At 47.8% G+C, this 20,069-nt stretch overlaps 1 protein-coding gene across 1 annotated transcript in view; it reads left to right on the top strand.

Annotated features, from left to right (window-relative positions):
- Positions 1-20,069, top strand: part of rasal2 (RAS protein activator like 2) — a gene marked incomplete in the record, with an annotated part of 209,259 nt that overhangs the window by 181,478 nt on the left and 7,712 nt on the right. Inside the window, 7 exon segments of the mRNA XM_038719075.1 lie at positions 4,948-5,101; positions 5,344-5,442; positions 6,221-6,775; positions 10,210-10,354; positions 14,401-14,545; positions 17,006-17,245; positions 17,895-18,096. Coding sequence (XP_038575003.1) covers positions 4,948-5,101; positions 5,344-5,442; positions 6,221-6,775; positions 10,210-10,354; positions 14,401-14,545; positions 17,006-17,245; positions 17,895-18,096 — 1,540 coding nt within the window.

Here is a 20,069-nt window from a genome sequence, read left to right as displayed (position 1 = left end):
CAGTGGTGAGGGTTCAGGGTAGGGTTAGGGGCGAGGGAAGGCGTTATCGAGTCCCCACGGGCGTGGAGGAACAAACGTGTGCTGCTGTGATGGAAACGGTGCAGATTGATTCCCGTCTGCATCGTCAGCTGGACACACAAAGAATCCGGCGAGGACGCACCTGGACCTGTCGGAGCTAAACGGCACCCTAAAATATGCCTCGGAAGTCATTTAAGGGATAAATAGGCGACAGCGTCTTTGTTCATATTTGATCCGCACTGCCTAGTTTTCATTTGTGTGCACTTTGGAGCAACACAACGAGCGGTCGACTCGCCGCGGAAAATAAGCAGGATCGTCTGTGAAGATTCTCACCATCCAGGTCAGAGTTATAACTTTAAACTCAAAGGCAGCTGGATTCTTCAGTCCTGCCTGTCTGGCAGGGAGACCCGGCTGTTTAACCTCTGTGGGGTCGTGATGGATTCTTCAGTGAAAGCCACCTGAGGTCAGGGCTAAACCACCTCGTGCTAACGACCGTTAAATAGCTGGGATTCCTGCCAGTCACTCAGAACTGAAGAGTGAGAGACTGTAAGTATTTTCAAGTCCAGTTGAGCCTCGCGGCCCTCCAGTGCCCTGGTTTCAGGCTTATTGAACCTGGTTGATCAGGTCTGGCTCTCAGTCGGGCTTCCAGTTCATCCCAAAGGTGTTGAAACAGGAAGGAGACAAACGCAGACTGTCGCGTCACCAGAATCAGGTCTCCGTTAGTGTCCGGGCGGCGGCAGCCCTCCAACCTGTCGTGTGAGCGGTAATGACCACGAAACAGAAACAGAGGCTGGCAGGTGGGCTCAACAAGACCAGTAGGCTGAAGAGGCGTGCGCTGTCCTGCAGGGACGTCCAGGTCCTCGTTCAGCAGATGAAAGTCAAAACAAACTCTGTGACTGGGCTTTAATAAATCAGAGGCGAGTTAAGAAGGAGCCTCGAAGCTGGAAGGTGTAAATTATCGCTGCTTTAAGCTTCAACTTTAGCACTGAAGGAGGCGGATAATTCATCTTTTCCTTGGATGATTAAATCTACTCTGGGCTCACGTTCACATCGGCTCTCTGCTTATAATTATGATTATTGTAAATATAATAAAAGCTAAACCCTCAAACTCCTCCAGAAGATAAATATAATTAGCTTTGGTGAAACAGGAAACAGGGTTCAGATGTCAGACCAGCAGGGGGAGCCGCCTCTGGCTTCCAGCCCCGTGCCACCTCCGGGAATATTCCCACAATCCCTGATAACAGCAAAGATATAAGGATGCAGAGTGTGTGTGTGGTCAGAGCTCAGTAAGTGCTTCCTCCTCCTCCTCCTCTTCCTCTGACAGCACAGCGGATCAGGTTTCCTCTTAATGCAGCGAACCGGCCTTCCTGAAACTCTGTCAGAATATTTTCCTGCTCTGAACGACAGACGCTATTAAAGAAGTGGGTGTAGCCGCCGTGATGTCCCCCGTTGGTTTGTGGACTACCGTTTTAAAGCCTCCAGTCGCCATCTTGTTGTTTTTGTTTTTTTTGACCAGACGTGACCATATTTGGACGAGAGCGTGGAGCTAGCTAGCGTGGTTAGCAAGATGTATCTGTAATATTAGCTGGGATGCTAATTTTAGCTAGCGACAAACTTACTGAAAAATGAGCAGCCGACTCCCGATCAGCTTTTTCAGCTGGTTAAATGTTCACAGAGCAGCGGAAATGAGTCGCCTTGTAGCCCCGCCCTAAAGCCTCCCCTGCTTCCTGGTCTCTGTTCCTCTAAATGGGACCATAATTTACTAAATGAACATCATGCTGTGTTGAAGAAGACTTGAAACTAGAGACTGAGACCATAAACTCATCAGGAAAGAGTTTACTGAGGGAATAAATCAGCTGAGAAGCAGAAACATTTTCTCAGAGAGCCGCTGGAGTCGCCCCCTGCTGGCTGCTGGAGAGGACGCAGGTTTAAGGAGCTTCACTTTCAGACCCGGAGGTCCCTGCTTGGCCTGATCACACACAGACTGCTGACTGTGTTTAGTTAATGGAGCGTTGCAGCTTCAGGTCACGTGACCAGACGTGTTTGAACAAGCCCCCCTTTTTAACACAGAGTGATTAAAAACACTCATTTGGAATAAAGAAGCACAGATGCAGCTTTTTCTCTCCCTCACCGACCTCAGCTTTACACTACTGAAGATAGAAATCTGCAGAGCTCGCCGCCTGGAGTCATCTTTATTTAAGGTAACGTGAGCTCAGCTGAAAGAAGGTACCAGCAGAAACACTTCCTGTTATAAAGACGCCAGCAGAAGCTGGACGTAAACTGAAGCTCTCCTGCTGTAACTGCTTCAGACGTTGTGCTTGTTTTCACTTCCTCAGTTTCCATCTGCTGCTGAAGTCCGTTTCAGCTCACGTCGTTTCCTTCGAGTCATTTTAAAACCTTTACAGGATTTCAGAAGAAACGAGCTCAATGAAGTTAGGTCAGTTTGATTTATAAAGATGTGTCAGAGGGCGAAAGATGAATGTTTCCCATCCTGGACTCTGATCTCAGCTATGAATTCTGGGAGTAAAATGTCCTTTTACCAGAGAGGGTAAAGAACAAAAAGCCCACATTGTACAAACCCAAAGTCCAGGTTTGGTATCGTTTCAGTTTCATCGGTTCTGGTTCCTTAACCACAGATCTCCTCGCTCCTCGTCCCCTGCATGTCTCTAAAGTGAGAGGAGTCTCTGTCCTAGAGCGGCGTCTCTGGGACTCGTCTGACCTGCAGCCATCGTCGGTTTCCCTCCAGTGTAAAAGCTGAACGTCGGCCCACCTGTGTTCTGTACCTGAGGCGTTGCTGCTGTTGGCGTTAGCTGGATCTGGGAGACACGTTGAACACGGTGAAGCAAAGCAAACGCTTCGTCGCGTCGGAGCCGCTTCCTCCCTCGCACCGAACCTCCTGACTGCAGCTGCTGCAGGTTTTTAGTGAAGCTGAGCCAAATTTTGGAGCGTCTGCTGCGGTCCGCCACGGTCCAGGACCAGAAGGACTCTCTTCTTCACGCTTTGTTGACATAACACATGAGGTGACGTTAGGTCTGCGCAGCAGCTGCTGGCAGATCAGAGACGCTTTGACGGACTTTAAAACGCTCACTGCAGGTCAGTCAGGAGCTGAGACATGCAGGAAGTTAGGAACCCAAACGCACGGGTCTTAATGAGGCCCCCGGTTTTAACGAGGCCCCGGGTCTCGGACATTCGGTTCCCTGCAGTTGTATTCACACTTACAGATGGAATATCATGTGACAGAAACGTCCAATCATGTGGTTTGATTTTCAGCGGTGGGCAGAGAAACGAAACGATACATGAATGAGAGATTTTAAATTCACCATGAGATCTGATGTTGATCTCAACACGCTAATCCAGGTTTACGTAACTCATCTGACACAGCAGGGGGATTACACACACACACACACACACACACACACACACACACAGACACAGACACACACACACACACACACACACACACACACACAGACACACCACACACACACACACACACACACACACAGACACACACACACACAGACACACACACACACACACACACACACACACACACACACACACACACACACACACACACACACACACACACACACACACACACACACAGACACACACACAGACACACACACAGACACACACAGACACACACACACAGACACACACACACAGACACACACACAGACACACACACACAGACACACACACAGACACACACACACAGACACACACACAGACACACACACACAGACACACACACACACACACACACACACACACACACACAGACACACACACACACACACAGACACACACACAGACACACACACACAGACACACACACACAGACACACACACAGACACACACACACACAGACACACACACACACACACACACACAGACACACACTCGGAGTGGATTAAAAAGTGATCTCCTGAAAAGCTGAAGCGTTTCTAACCATCACGTGATCCAGTCGGGGAACACGGGTTCAGATCCTGTGTGTAAAGATACTGTGAAAGTCCTGCATCCAAGATATTACTGAGGTAAAAGTACACAGGTATTATGAACAACGAGTACTCAGAGGAAGCACAAATACAGTTTTCCTAATACAGCTGCATTAATTGATCCTGCAGCACCTTAAACGTTCAGCTAAAGGCAGAAGATGTTGAAACTCTCTGCTGTTTCCATTCTGACTTCCTGCAGTATTTGACTTCATTAACTGGTTAAAAACATTGAGCTTGTTAGTTGTGGGAGCATTTTAAATAAAGAAAAGAAAGATGCAGAGAGGGAGTCTATTCAGAGACGCAACTAAACTAAAACCTGCATTTTATCAGCTGAGTTCTGCTTTTCAGCTGCTTTATTTTGAAAGTCCTCGTTCTTCTTCTCCTGCTGATAAAGCTGCGGTGTGTTCATGGCCCCTCTGCCCTCTGAGGTCTGTAATTAAACGCCTCCTCGCTGCGTCACTCCCTGCTGCCTAGCGCCGGCTCTCCCGGAAGACGTTGTTGTTTTGGAAACGCTCCCAGAGGCCCCGCGCGATTGGCCCGTCCCAGGACCTTGTTTACCGGCTGCAGGGACGCTTCATAAGGGCGACGCTCTCTGCTCGTGGTGAACGCTGCTCCCGTTTGCCTGCTGGAGGGTCGAGGCGGGAGGACGGTGGGAGCAGGGGGGATGCTCGGGGGAACGCCCCTCAGCTGGCTCTGTGGTTGTTTTTCGTAGGTATTACTGCTCTCCTGCTTCACTGTTGACAGCAGGAGGCTGTGGTGACGACCGCCAACACCCAGAGGACGTTCGCTCAATCTCGTGGCGTGGGATCTGCGCACCTGTTGTGCTCAGCGGCGCCCTCCTGGCGGTCATAAAGAACTTCAGCTGAAACCTAAACCGGCTTTTTTAGAATTGATTTCTATTTAAATGTTCCTCTTGTCTCGCAGATCTCGCGGGCTCCCCAAGCTGAAGGAGTCGACCTCCCATGAGTCTTTGCTGAGCCCGGGCAGCGCGGTGGAGGCTCTGGACCTGAGCATGGAGGAGGACGTGTTCATCAAGCCTCTGCACAGCAGCATCCTGGGACAGGAGTTCTGCTTCGAGGTGACGAGAACCACCCGACACACGGGGGGGGGCGAGACGCTTTATCAAGTCCCTCAGCCAATCAGACACAAGGATTTACCCCCCCCACACACACACACACTGATACCTGAAACACATCAGCAGCAGTCTGTTAAAAACAGACTTTACAGTTCACTTCTTACTGACTCTGAGCCGCCTCCCTCTGGTTACTGTAACTCTCTCTCTCTCTCTCTCTCTCTCTCTCTCTCTCTCTCACCTGCCAGGTGACGTACTCGGGCGGCAGCAAATGTTTCAGCTGCACTTCGGCCTCAGAGAGAGACAAGTGGATGGAAAACCTGAGGAGGACCATTCAGCCCAACAAGGTGAGACTGTCTTTGCTTCCGTGACCTGTTGTTTGGCGTCCTTTGGCGTCCGTGCGCACGCTGCGACGGGCCTTGTTAGTATTTAGGTGGAAAAAGAGTCTCAGGTTTGGCAGCGGCGGGCATCCAGAGCTGCAGACAGTTCGCACGACCCTCCTGCTCTGACTCTGACTCGCAACACGTGGCCCCAGTTGTAAACGTTAAAAACTTAATTACTTTTGAACCTGGACGTGTTTCTGTGTGACTGACCCTCTGGGCGTCCACCGAAGAGCTCGTTTCTGCCGCTGACAGGCTCAGATTGTTATTATCGTTGCTCCAGAGGCGTCTGACCTCTGACATGTATAACAACTGTAAGTCGCTTTGGATAAAAGCTAAATGCTAAATGCTAAAATTCAACATGCGACCACATGCCGCCGTCGCCACGTTCTTTACGACACCTTTAAATTCACCAGCTCTGGTTTGGTTGAAGCTTGAACCCTTAATTCACCGAGTTAGAAGTGAAAATATCATCTGAATATAATCTGAGCCTTTAGTTGCAGCCCTGTTCCACGGCGTGCTGGACCAGTTTCAAAACAAGTCCTCCCAGTTAGTCTCACAGAAATGGTCTCGGTCGAATAAACAAGTTTTCCTTTAAGATAAACATGTATTTAAATACAGGAAATAGCACCCATGTAGATTTGAGGTGATGAATCAAGAAGTCAGACCAGCTTGTTGAGGTCTTTCTTTTTGAAACCAGTGAAGCGGTTTTAGATGTTTTAACCGGGGGTGTTTGTGTTTCCAGGACAACTGTCGGCGGGCGGAGAACCTGCTGCGTCTGTGGATCATCGAAGCCAAAGACCTGCCGCCGAAGAAGAAGTATTTCTGCGAGCTCTGCCTGGACGACGTCCTGTACGCCCGGACCACCAGCAAGACTCGCCACGACAGCCTGTTCTGGGGCGAGTACTTCGACTTCTCCAGCCTGCCCGCCATGCACAGCATCACCGTGCACATCTACCGCGACGTGGACAAGAAGAAGAAGAAGGACAAGAACAACTACGTGGGCCTGGTCAACATCCCGGTGTCGGGCGTGACGGGCCGGCAGTTTGTGGAGAAGTGGTACCCGGTCAGCACGCCCACCACCAGCAAGGCCAAAGGAGGCGGGCCGTCGATCCGCATCAAGTCCCGCTTCCAGACCATCTCCATCCTGCCCATGGAGCAGTACAAGGAGTTCGCCGAGTTCGTCACCAACAACTACACCATGCTGTGCTCGGTGCTGGAGCCCGTCATCAGCGTCAAGAACAAGGAGGAGATGGCGTGCGCCCTGGTCCACATCCTGCAGAGCACCGGGAGGGCAAAGGTCAGAACTCAGCGACCAATCAGAACCCTGCCGGGGAATTAGTTTTCTTTCAGGGAGTCGGATGTTCAGCTGGATGCCGCACTCACGCCTCTACGGGAAATATGAAGCTGCAGCAGGTTAGCTTAGCTTAGCATAAAGACCTGAAACAGGGGGAAGCAGCTGATCTGGCCCAGACCTGAGAGAGGGATCGATCATCTCAGCTAACTCTGAGGAAGGAGCCAGATAAACGTACAAGATTTCCCAAGCTGAACTCTTCCTTCATTTTAACTAAATTAAACATTTAAATTTTAATTAAACGCTGAGTGCTGAGCTTAATTAAATACTCAATTAATGGAAAAGGGGCCGCAAACATAGATGTATAAAAGAAGTGGGCGTGGTCGCGGTCGCCGTGACCTGGCAGTTTTGAAGCCTCGAGTTTGTGTTAATGTTAATTTTTTGCAACCAGGCACCAGATGTGACCTCGTTTGGACGAGATGGTGGAGCTAGCTAGCTTGGTTAGCATCGCTAATTCATCTTAACTGTGATTTAACCCCGGGGTGCTAATTTTGGCTAGCGACAAACGGGCTTGACCCGTTGATGCCTGAATTATTTACAATAAAAAAAAAAAAAATTAATTCAGTATGATGCAAATTAGCGACAACAGGCATAAACGAGAAACCAGTGCTTGCAAAAGGTTCCCAGGTACGTATTGAATATGCACAAACAGGCACTGGGGGAAAACATTTGCTATCTCAGCTGCAGTCTGAAAGGAAGAGGCGTGATGCAAATTTGCGACAGTTGGCGTCAAGTGGTTAAAACAAAATGTACTTACCCGAAAAGTGAGCAGCCGACTCCCGATCAGCTTTTTCAGCTGGTTAAATGTTCACAGAGCAGCGGATATGAATCGCCTTGTAGCCCCGCCCTAAAGCCTCCCCTGCTTCCTGGTCTCTGTTCCTCTAAATGGGACCATAATTTACTAAATGAACATCATGCTGCGTTGAAGAAGACTTGAAACTAGCGACTGAGACCAGAAACTCATCAGGAAAGTGTTTACTGAGGGAATAAATCAGCTGACAAGTAGAAACATTTTCTCAGAGACCCGCTGGAGTCGCCCCCTGCTGGTTGCTAAAGAGGACGCAGGTTTAAGAGAGGACGCAGGTTTAAGTCGCCCCCTGCTGGCTGCTAAAGAGGACGCAGGTTTAAGAGAGGACGCAGGTTTAAGTCGCCCCCTGCTGGCCGCTAAAGAGGACGCAGGTTTAAGAGAGGACGCAGGTTTAAGAGAGGACGCAGGTTTAAGAGAGGACGCAGGTTTAAGTCGCCCCCTGCTGGCTGCTAAAGAGGACGCAGGTTTAAGAGAGGACGCAGGTTTAAGGCGCCCCCTGCTGGCTGCTAAAGAGGACGCAGGTTTAAGAGAGGACGCAGGTTTAAGAGAGGACGCAGGTTTAAGTCGCCCCCTGCTGGCTGCTAAAGAGGACGCAGGTTTAAGAGAGGACGCAGGTTTAAGGCGCCCCCTGCTGGCTGCTAAAGAGGACGCAGGTTTAAGAGAGGACGCAGGTTTAAGGCGCCCCCTGCTGGCTGCTAAAGAGGACGCAGGTTTAAGAGAGGACGCAGGTTTAAGAGAGGACGCAGGTTTAAGTCGCCCCCTGCTGGCTGCTAGAGAGGACGCAGGTTTAAGAGAGGACGCAGGTTTAAGTCGCCCCCTGCTGGCTGCTAGAGAGGACGCAGGTTTAAGAGAGGACGCAGGTTTAAGTCGCCCCCTGCTGGCTGCTAGAGAGGACGCAGGTTTAAGAGAGGACGCAGGTTTAAGTCGCCCCCTGCTGGCTGCTAAAGAGGACGCAGGTTTAAGAGAGGACGCAGGTTTAAGTCGCCCCCTGCTGGCTGCTAAAGAGGACGCAGGTTTAAGAGAGGACGCAGGTTTAAGGCGCCCCCTGCTGGCTGCTAAAGAGGACGCAGGTTTAAGAGAGGACGCAGGTTTAAGAGAGGACGCAGGTTTAAGTCGCCCCCTGCTGGCTGCTAAAGAGGACGCAGGTTTAAGAGAGGACGCAGGTTTAAGGCGCCCCCTGCTGGCTGCTAAAGAGGACGCAGGTTTAAGAGAGGACGCAGGTTTAAGGCGCCCCCTGCTGGCTGCTAAAGAGGACGCAGGTTTAAGAGAGGACGCAGGTTTAAGAGAGGACGCAGGTTTAAGTCGCCCCCTGCTGGCTGCTAGAGAGGACGCAGGTTTAAGAGAGGACGCAGGTTTAAGTCGCCCCTGCTGGCTGCTAGAGAGGACGCAGGTTTAAGAGAGGACGCAGGTTTAAGTCGCCCCCTGCTGGCTGCTAGAGAGGACGCAGGTTTAAGAGAGGACGCAGGTTTAAGTCGCCCCCTGCTGGCTGCTAAAGAGGACGCAGGTTTAAGAGAGGACGCAGGTTTAAGGCGCCCCCTGCTGGCTGCTAGAGAGGACGCAGGTTTAAGAGAGGACGCAGGTTTAAGTCGCCCCCTGCTGGCAGCTGGAGAGGACGCAGGTTTAAGGCGCCCCCTGCTGGCCGCTGGAGAGGACGAAGGTTTAAGGCGCCCCCTGCTGGCCGCTAGAGAGGACGCAGGTTTAAGGCGCCCCCTGCTGGCCGCTGGAGAGGACGCAGGTTTAAGGCGCCCACTGCTGGCCGCTAGAGAGGACGCAGGTTTAAGGCGCCCCCTGCTGGCCGCTAGAGAGGACGCAGGTTTAAGTCGCCCCCTGCTGGCTGCTAGAGAGGACGCAGGTTTAAGGCGCCCACTGCTGGCCGCTAGAGAGGACGCAGGTTTAAGTCGCCCCCTGCTGGCTGCTAGAGAGGACGCAGGTTTAAGTCGCCCCCTGCTGGCTGCTAGAGAGGACGCAGGTTTAAGTCGCCCCCTGCTGGCTGCTAGAAAGGACGCAGGTTTAAGAGAGGACGCAGGTTTAAGGCTCTTCCGGCTTCACTCCTGAGAGCTGGAGGTTGTCACTTAGCTGCGATTAAGGATTACACCTGATGGCCAAAAGTATGTGGACAGCCGGGAGTGGCTCCCGACCGGCCGAGTTCAGAGAAGCAGCTGAGAATATTCAGTGCTAACTTTAAGACTTAACTTTCTGCTCCAACAGCCGTTCACAAAGTATTTTAGTGCTTAAAACGTAAGTCCAGACGAGACCTGAGTCACCGTCAGCTGAGCAGGTTTTACTGGAAGGTGAGTTGATAAAGGTCCAGGCAGCTCAGCAGAGAGCTCTGGAAACATGAATCTCTCATCGGGTGTCTGTCAATTATTCATCAAACCATAAAAGCCCCTTAGATCCCATTTTGAACATGAAATAATTAGCAGCTGCAATAAATGGATAAAACTCGGTGCTGGATGAACAGTTACTCATCAGAGGTTTGGTCAGCTCGTTAAAATGTCTGGAGGAGAACTGGCTTGTAGTCGGCTTTCCAACATGGCTGCCCACATGCTCACCATCTCCTCCTCCGGTGCAGGACTTCCTGACAGACCTGGTGATGTCGGAGGTGGATCGCTGTGCCGACCACGACGTCCTGATCTTCAGGGAGAACACCCTCGCCACCAAAGCCATCGAGGAATATCTGAAGCTGGTGGGACAGAAATACCTGCACGACGCACTCGGTGAGACGCAAACACACCTGCAAACACACCAACACACCTGAACACACCAACACACCTGCAAACACACCAACACACCTGAACACACCAACACACCTGCAAACACACCAACACACCTGCAAACACACCAACATACCTGCAAACACACCTGCAAACACACCTGCAAACACACCAACACACCTGCAAACACACCTGCAAACACACCAACATACCTGCAAACACACCAACACACCTGCAAACACACCTGCAAACACACCAACACACCTGCAAACACACCAACACACCTGCAAACACACCAACACACCTGCAAACACACCAACACACCTGCAAACACACCTGCAAACACACCAACACACCTGCAAACACACCAACACACCTGCAAACACACCTGCAAACACACCAACACACCTGCAAACACACCTGCAAACACACCAACACACCTGCAAACACACCAACACACCTGCAAACACACCTGCAAACACACCAACACACCTGCAAACACACCAACACACCTGCAAACACACCTGCAAACACACCAACACACCTGCAAACACACCTGCAAACACACCAACACACCTGCAAACACACCTGCAAACACACCAACACACCTGCAAACACACCAACACACCTGCAAACACACCAACACACCTGCAAACACACCAACACACCTGCAAACACACCTGCAAACACACCAACACACCTGCAAACACACCTGCAAACACACCAACATACCTGCAAACACACCAACACACCTGCAAACACACCAACACACCTGCAAACACACCTGCAAACACACCTGCAAACACACCAACACACCTGCAAACACACCAACATACCTGCAAACACACCAACACACCTGCAAACACACCTGCAAACACACCTGCAAACACACCAACACACCTGCAAACACACCAACACACCTGCAAACACACCAACACACCTGCAAACACACCTGCAAACACACCTGCAAACACACCAACACACCTGCAAACACACCTGCAAACACACCAACACACCTGCAAACACACCAACACACCTGCAAACACACCTGCAAACACACCAACACACCTGCAAACACACCAAACACACCTGCAAACACACCAACACACCTGCAAACACACCTGCAAACACACCAACACACCTGCAAACACACCTGCAAACACACCAACACACCTGCAAACACACCAACACACCTGCAAACACACCAACATACCTGCAAACACACCAACACACCTGCAAACACACCAACACACCTGCAAACACACCAACACACCTGCAAACACACCTGCAAACACACCTGCAAACACACCAACACACCTGCAAACACACCAACACACCTGCAAACACACCTGCAAACACACCAACACACCTGCAAACACACCAACACACCTGCAAACACACCTGCAAACACACCTGCAAACACACCTGCAAACACACCAACACACCTGCAAACACACCAACACACCTGCAAACACACCAACACACCTGCAAACACACCAACACACCTGCAAACACACCTGCAAACACACCAACACACCTGCAAACACACCAACACACCTGCAAACACACCAACACACCTGCAAACACACCAACACACCTGCAAACACACCTGCAAACACACCTGCAAACACACCAACACACCTGCAAACACACCTGCAAACACACCAACACACCTGCAAACACACCAACACACCTGCAAACACACCAACACACCTGCAAACACACCTGCAAACACACCAACACACCTGCAAACACACCAACACACCTGCAAACACACCTGCAAACACACCTGCAAACACACCAACATACCTGCAAACACACCAACACACCTGCAAACACACCAACACACCTGCAAACACACCTGCAAACACACCAACACACCTGCAAACACACCAACACACCTGCAAACACACCTGCAAACACACCTGCAAACACACCAACATACCTGCAAACACACCAACACACCTGCAAACACACCTGCAAACACACCTGCAAACACACCAACACACCTGCAAACACACCTGCAAACACACCTGCAAACACACCAACACACCTGCAAACACACCTGCAAACACACCTGCAAACACACCTGCAAACACACCAACATACCTGCAAACACACCAACACACCTGCAAACACACCAACACACCTGCAAACACAATAACAATAAAGAGCAGGTTTTAGAAACACTTTAAATTCTCATTAATATGAATTTATGAAGTCCTGATTTCATCGTGATTTAAACTGATACACATGAAACCATAGGTGTTATTGTCCTCGCCACTTTTTTAAAGCATAATTTGTTAAAAATCGTTCTGAAATGTAGCTTGCAGTTAAAAAAAAAAGCCTTTAGAAAGTTTATTTGCACAATAAGAAAACCTGCAATGCAATGAAATATAGAAGAAAGAACTGCGCCCTGTCCTAAAAAAACGCGTTAGTGATTCTAAAATGACCCAAAGACGTGCAGCACCGATCAACTTCAACAACAACTTGTCACAGTTTGTTTTTGGCCAAGTTTTCCGTTCTCTCCCTGTGAACACGACAAAAGAGGAGGGACAATAAATCCTGCCTCAGCAGGGAGGATGTTCCACGAGGAAAAGCTGATCTGCTGATCTGCAGCAGAAACAGATCTGAGAGCTGCTCACTTAGATTCTGTTTGAAATGTCACCTGCTGCCTGAATTTTGTGTTTCCTTTTCATCACAAATTGGTGCAGAAACTTTCGCCAGAATTCAGGAAATGAATCGTTTAAAGATCAACGTTTCCTTTTCGTCTCGTTCTCGTGAACCTAATATCGCGTATGGAGCTCAGCGTCTCAGACGATAATGTTCAGGCTGATTTCACCGCCTCAGCACCGATGGTTCATCCTGAAGACTGAACGTTTCTGGAGCTGAAAGCAAACAAGTTGAAAGAATCAGTTGTAAAATGACTGAATGTTTCTGAGCTGCTCTCACCGGATGCTTTTACACATATTTTTTAGATTTTACAATCCTGTAATTTATTATTTATTGTCATGATAAACTAACAGATTTTTTTACGTCTGCACCTCTTAGAACCTGTGAAATCTGCTTATGTCTGTCTGGACGAGGGAAATTTTTTGTTACAGCTGCTCACGTAACAAGACATTAAAGAAAAAGAACAGAAATAATAATTATAGAAACATAAAATACAGAAATAAAATACAATATTGCACAATTCCTAATTATCTAGCGAGGAGTTGGAGAGTCTGACGGCCTCCTGTGGTGCATCTTCTAAGAGATTTTTAATCTTTTCCTGGTTAAATGAAGGTTGGAATAATACAAATTTGGATGTGTTTGTATGAAAGATGTTAAATTGGGCCGTCTCAGCAGATTTCAGTCCCTCCGCCACAGAAAAAGAAAAACATTCTGCTTCCTGCTGGAATAATATTCCTTCTTTAAAAGGTTGAATCTCCATTTTTTGATACAAAGGTCTAACTGGACTTTCAGCAGGAACAGCTGACCTGAACGTCTGTCCTGTCACTAACGCTCCTCTCGTTAGAAACGTGGCTTCAGGTGAAGTTCCTCCTGAGCTGGATCTCAAACCGTTCAGTCTGTCAGCAGCGTCGAGCCTCAACCAGATGAAAAGTCCTTTAGAACTGTTTTTATTATTCTTATTTAGCTGAGTGCTAAAATCAGAGCACATCATGTCTTCACTCTGCTGCCTCCTCCTCCTCCTCCTCGAGGTGATCTGAGACGTCTCGGATTCAAAAAGACCTAAAATAGTTCAGAAGCTGCTCTGACAGATCCAGAACTGTGTCAGACCCCTGAGACCTGCTGTCGTTACAAACCAACAGCTCAGACTCGTCACGGCGGCGGCGGCGAGAAACTTTCAGACTATTATTAGAAGGAAAAACAGAAACTTTAGAGTTCAAAAAACACAAATCTAATATATTTATAGGCTCACGTCTGAAAATAGATACTTCCTGCGCCGCGTTCAGGAACACGAGTCCTCTGCACGTGTTTTATTATTGTTGTGAGATCTGTCTGAAGAACACTGGGACTGTCAGTAACCGTTGAGTCTGTGCGACCAGGTGAGTTCATCAAAGCCCTGTACGAGTCGGACGAGAACTGCGAGGTGGATCCCAGCCGCTGCTCCGGCGGCGATCTGGCCGAGCACCAGAGCAACCTGAAGATGTGCTGCGAGCTGGCTTTCTGCAAGATCATCAACTCCTACTGGTGAGACACCTGGAAACACTTGTTGATCCCAGAGGGGAAATGATGTTTTACAATTACTCACTTAGCATGTCGAGATGTTTGGGGATGGAAATGACAACAGAAAGTAGAAATATAAGAAAAGTACCTTTCTAAATATAAAGAAATGTACCTTTCTAAATATAAAGAAATGTACCTTTCTAAATATAAAGAAATGTACCTTTCTAAATATAAAGAAAAGTACCTTTCTAAATATAAAGCAGTATTTTACAGGGATGTAACGATGATTGTAGCAGTGAAAACGTTTTACAGGACGTTTTGTTAAAGCCTCACAAGAGGCCAGATTCAGTGCTTAGTTTCATTTCTATATTCACTTTAAGTCAAAAACTAAATCTGAAACCCCCAGAGGACCTGACATCAACTCAAATCAAACAACTGGCTAAACGTCCAGCAGTGGCAGAAACGACGCGCTCATGAGGAGTTTCTCAAAATAAAATGTGAATCCAGCGTTCGGTTTGTCTGTCAGAGAAGTTAGTTTGTGCAGGAGATAAACAGAAGCTGGTCAAATAGCTACAGGTGTGTATCAGGTGGGAATATACAAAACTGCTGCCGGAGAGAGGCAGCTACAGGACGGATGCCGTTGACCTTCGCCGTCACGGCCAGTGTCGACGTGTTGATTTGATTGGCTGAAAGCGATGAGCTCATTAGGTAACAGCGCTCTCCTCTCCAGCAGGTGTTGCTCTGCTTTTACTCCGTGTTGTGGACTCAAAGCACAAACAGACTAAAACAGAATCCCCTCATCTGTTTTTACTTGTTAATAATAATCTCATTAAGGTATTGCAATACGGTAAAACTTCATTTAACAGCCGCCTGCTGAGGAAACACGTAATGACTAATAAACGCAGGTCTGGTTTTTATAGAAGCTCTCTGGATGTATAAAACCTCTTAAACCCCGCGGGGTCGACGCTTTAGCTGCTTCTAAGCTGCTCAGATCGTTAATCCAAATATTAATGTTTGAACTTATGATCAATGTGTCAGTTTGCACATCATTAGATCAGTTAGATTCTCCACAATTCAATCGTTCGTTCTCATAGATTTACTGGTGCAACCTGCCAGTAACAAGAGATGAAAACTCCTGTTACATGTGAAGCGCTCGTTCAGACCGAAAGCGTTCCTGATTATTTATCTTCCTTCAGTCTGTGAGGGTCCAACGACCAAAAGAATTTTCATTACGCTGCTGCCTTCAAAATAAAAGCGCAGAAGCCGTCTGTCGGAGATCAAACGAATGACGCGTGTTTGATATTATTGGATAATATTCTGTTTGAAATAAACAAATTTTTTCATAGTAGCTTATTTCAGTTTTGTGCGAGAGGAATTAAAGGTTTGTCCCAAATACAGTTCAGGGATTTCAGCAAAGCTATAAATCAAAGTTTTAATTACAGCACATTGTTTTTGTAAGAGGTGAAACTCCCTTAAACTCCGTGCCGTGATTTATACCTAAATAAATTAGAATTTGGCCGAGACTCCTGAATCTGCACCTTAACTGCAAATAAGACCAAATACGATATGTTCTGCGTTTAAAAGGCCTTAATATATTTATACATCTGTTTTAAGTCTGCTTTATTGGCATGAATGTGTAACAATAATATTGCCAAAGCATCATATACACAACATAAGAACAATCAGCCCCCCATACATTTCATTATACAAGTAATTTAATAAAAGCGTATGTGTGTTTGTGTTTAAAAAAAAAAGAAAATATATTAAAAAATTAAAATAAAATAAATAAATAAAACAGTAAGCATGTGTGTGTGTGTGTGTGTGTGTTAAAAAATAAAAATATTTAAAAAATTTAACAATAAATAAATGAAACGTGTGTGTATATATTAATAGACTTTTTTAAAAATAATTAATTGATTAAAAAAATAATATTTTTTTTTTATAGAAATCAGTATCAAATGTAAAAACAAAACAATTATTAAAATATCAAACGATCAAAATAATAATTTGAAAATCTGTACAATTATTTATCAGTCTGAGGTTCCACTGGTTGTCCTCACTTCATGGCATGAGGAAACATATTTTGCAGCCATTATTTGACATTTGGGCATTTCTGCCAGTAAACAGGGGAGTTTCTGTGTCTGATATGAATTCTAATTCAGGTTTTGTCGTATGTAACATAATATTATGTATGTTGTCTTGTGTAACAGTGAGTCCAGACCTGGAACCCTGAACCTGAATAACCTTGAACTCATCATTAAATATTTTCCATTCCTGAATCTACTTTGTTTATTAAGTGTTTTTCAAGTCAAGATGTTTTCAGGGGAAAATCACAGACTCACTTTTATTCAGTATTCCAGTCTCCACTTCCTGCTTGTGGCGTAAACACACAGTTGTGATGACAGGAAGCCTCTGCTGCTCTTTCCAGCAGCAGAAGTGACTCTTTAAAAGCAGAAACCTGATCCCTCCTTCCTGTGTCCGCAGCGTGTTTCCTCGGGAGCTGAAGGAAGTGTTCGCGGCGTGGAAGCAGCAGTGCGTCGCCCGCGGCCACCAGCAGGACATCAGCAAGCGCCTGATCAGCGCCTCGCTCTTCCTGCGCTTCCTCTGCCCCGCCATCATGTCGCCGTCGCTCTTCAACCTGATGCAGGAATACCCGGACGACCGCACGTCCCGGACGCTCACGCTCATCGCCAAGGTCATCCAGAACCTCGCCAACTTCACCAAGTGAGTGTCCGCAGGTCGACGGCGGCTCTGAGGAAGCTGATCGGGAAGCGGTTCCACCCCGAGTCCTGGTCTGCGACGAGTATCGTAAGAAGCAGTTGAGCTGTTTGAGGAAGGAGTATTTAGTCGACCTTTATTTATTTTTTATTAAACCTTTATTTAACCAGGCAGGACACACGAGAACAACTCCTTCTTTACAAGGAGGGGAGGAATCAGCATTTAGAGTAAAGCTTAGAAAGAGGACAGAGAGGGTAAAAACACTACAGGTCAGCAGGCTTAAAACCTCTTTAACAGACCTGCAAACACCTAATAAGTAACAGGTCAATCGTGTCTCGGTCCACTGGGTGACTCGTACAGGCATGATAACAGGGCGCTCTAGAGGGTCGCCCGCTGATCAGGAGGTCGGCGTGTAGAAGAGTCCTCCTTCAGGATACAGAACTGACCAGCTGTTGGCGCCTTGTCTGTATGGTCAGGACGGTCCGTCTCTCGTTATGTACAAACATGTCACGTAGCTTTAGCACGGGGAGCTAACAGGAAGTTTGCGCTGTAACATAAAAGAAACAGATTTTTACTTCTTTTATTTTGAAGGAATGATGTTTAGCGACACTGGGTCTAAACGTGGACACGTGGTCCGTCTGTGTCTCGTCTTCAGGTTTGGGAACAAAGAGGAGTACATGGCCTTCATGAACGACTTCCTGGAGCACGAGTGGGCGGGGATGATGCGTTTCCTGTCGGAGATCTCCAACCAGGAGACTCTGTCCAACACGCCGGGCTTCGAGGGCTACATCGACCTCGGCCGCGAGCTGTCCGTCCTGCACGCCCTGCTGTGGGAGGTGGTCTCTCAGCTCGACAAGGTAACGACCGACACCGAGTGTGTGCGTGCAGCTGCTGACTGGAGACTAAAGCCGACAAAAGCGTGAGAAAAATTGGAAATTCCACACAAAGAAGTTTGTGTTTGTGAGTCAGACACATTTTTTTGTTGCTGTTTTTCCGACAGACGTGGAGCAACACAGATGCTCCGTTAACTGAACTAACTCAATCTCACCACGATATTACTGAGACGCCGTTTGCATTTTGCGTAGCTGCTGTAGTGTTAATAAAAAATAAAATAAAATAAAAATACAAATTTAAATAGTAGGAAATAAGGTTTCAAATGTTTTCTAGGTTTCCTTTGAGGATGCACCGAAATTAATCTGCTGAAAACAGCAAAAACAGCAAAAACAGCACATCGGCTCCATCTGTGGCTGACTTCTTAGAAAAGAAACACTGTGAGTGTTTCTGTCTCTCGTCTGTGAGAATGAGATTAAACTAGCCGCGCCTACATTTGGAGTGCGCACGTATTCCAGCCTTTACGGTAAGTGAAGCGGCGCAGGGCGAGCTGACGGGCAGGTTAGAGACTTTATCCTGTCAGAGCGGCTGTGAAGTCTTCAAGTTACAACATTATTTATCAAACCGGGTCGGACCGGATGGATTCAGCGCGAGGAGGAAACACATGTGACAACGTCCGGTTTTCAAAATAAGGCGTCTGTACAGGATGGAAATAAGATTAACTGGATTATATTCACAGGAAGTATAAAACATATATTACATATGTCCATTAAAAGTAAATGGACTCATGTAATTTTCTTTACCGGACCCTCTCGGGCCCCAGACCCCCCACCATAGTCTCTACACATCCTGTGGGAAATGGGAATGTGAAATGTTTGATTATATTCAGCGTTCGGTTCATCTCCAGTGTCCTTTCAGGTATTTCTGTACCTGTTATTTTTATTAAGCCACTCTATACTTTGAAAAACATGAAGCTTTTTACTTTATAAAGCTGAGCACAGTGTTTGACCTGAGGAAGCAGCAGGCGGCGGCGAGGGGCGTGTTTCCAGATTCAAGTCTCGCTCTCATCCATCAGATTAGATTAAAAACTGACGGTCGAGTCCGAAGCGTCGTTTTGTTGTGAGGACTCGAGTTTCTTCTCCTGTTTCCCTCCAACAGTCACCAAAAACTGCATCTTTATAAAGAGCTGTCTGCATACAGACCGCTCAGGAATATAAAGATGTTGAAGCAGCCGCTCACTTCAGGCCGTGTTACACGCTTTAAGGGCCGTTGATCAGCAACCCCCCCCCCCCCCCCTAACTATGATGTAACAAGCGAGCTGTTGCTTTAATAAAACGGTTACCAAGCGCGGCAGAAAGAAAGTAAAGACATTTTTTTATGAATACAAAAAGTAGGCTGCACCGTGCATTCGACAGTTGCTAAGCAACACAAAGGCTAGAATTAGTCTAAGTATTTATTTATATTTATTTGTTTGTTGAGGAGCCACTAAAAGCTGTCCAGCGTCAGGAGGTTGGTAACTGGTGTGAGTCTGGCGCTCTAACGGAGTGAAAGTTCAGTTGGTGATCGGTGTGATGTGAGCATTTGATGATGTGACATGAACATCAGGAGCACTTCAGCTCATTTAACCACATTAACGCTGCGCGGCTGAACCTCACAGCATGGCCTGAACTCCCCCCTCCCTCCCTCCCCCTCCTCCCCCCCCCCCGGCTGTGCCTCACCTGTCTCACCTGAGCTCGGCCTCTCATGGCTCTGCTGTGTTTGACGTGGTTCTGTTCAGTAGAAGCATGAAGTTCTAGTTGGTTTTTGTTTCCATTAAGTTTCCCTCATGTTTTTCTCCCCCCCCCCTCCCCCCTCCTTTCTCCCCCCTTCTTTCTCCCCCCTTCTGTTCACTTCCTGTCTGGCCGACTCTCTGTTGCCCCCCCCACCATCACCACCTCTGCATCCTGGTGCTTCCATTCAAACCATCCACACACACACACACACACACACACGCACACAC

The sequence above is a fragment of the Micropterus salmoides genome, unplaced genomic scaffold (assembly GCF_014851395.1).
Source record: "Micropterus salmoides isolate LMB-PRFRI ecotype aquatic unplaced genomic scaffold, ASM1485139v1 Ms_hic_scaffold_14, whole genome shotgun sequence".
Lineage (NCBI taxonomy): Eukaryota > Metazoa > Chordata > Actinopteri > Centrarchiformes > Centrarchidae > Micropterus > Micropterus salmoides.
Note: the sequence above shows the minus strand (reverse complement) of the source record. Positions and strands in the feature narration are given on the sequence as shown.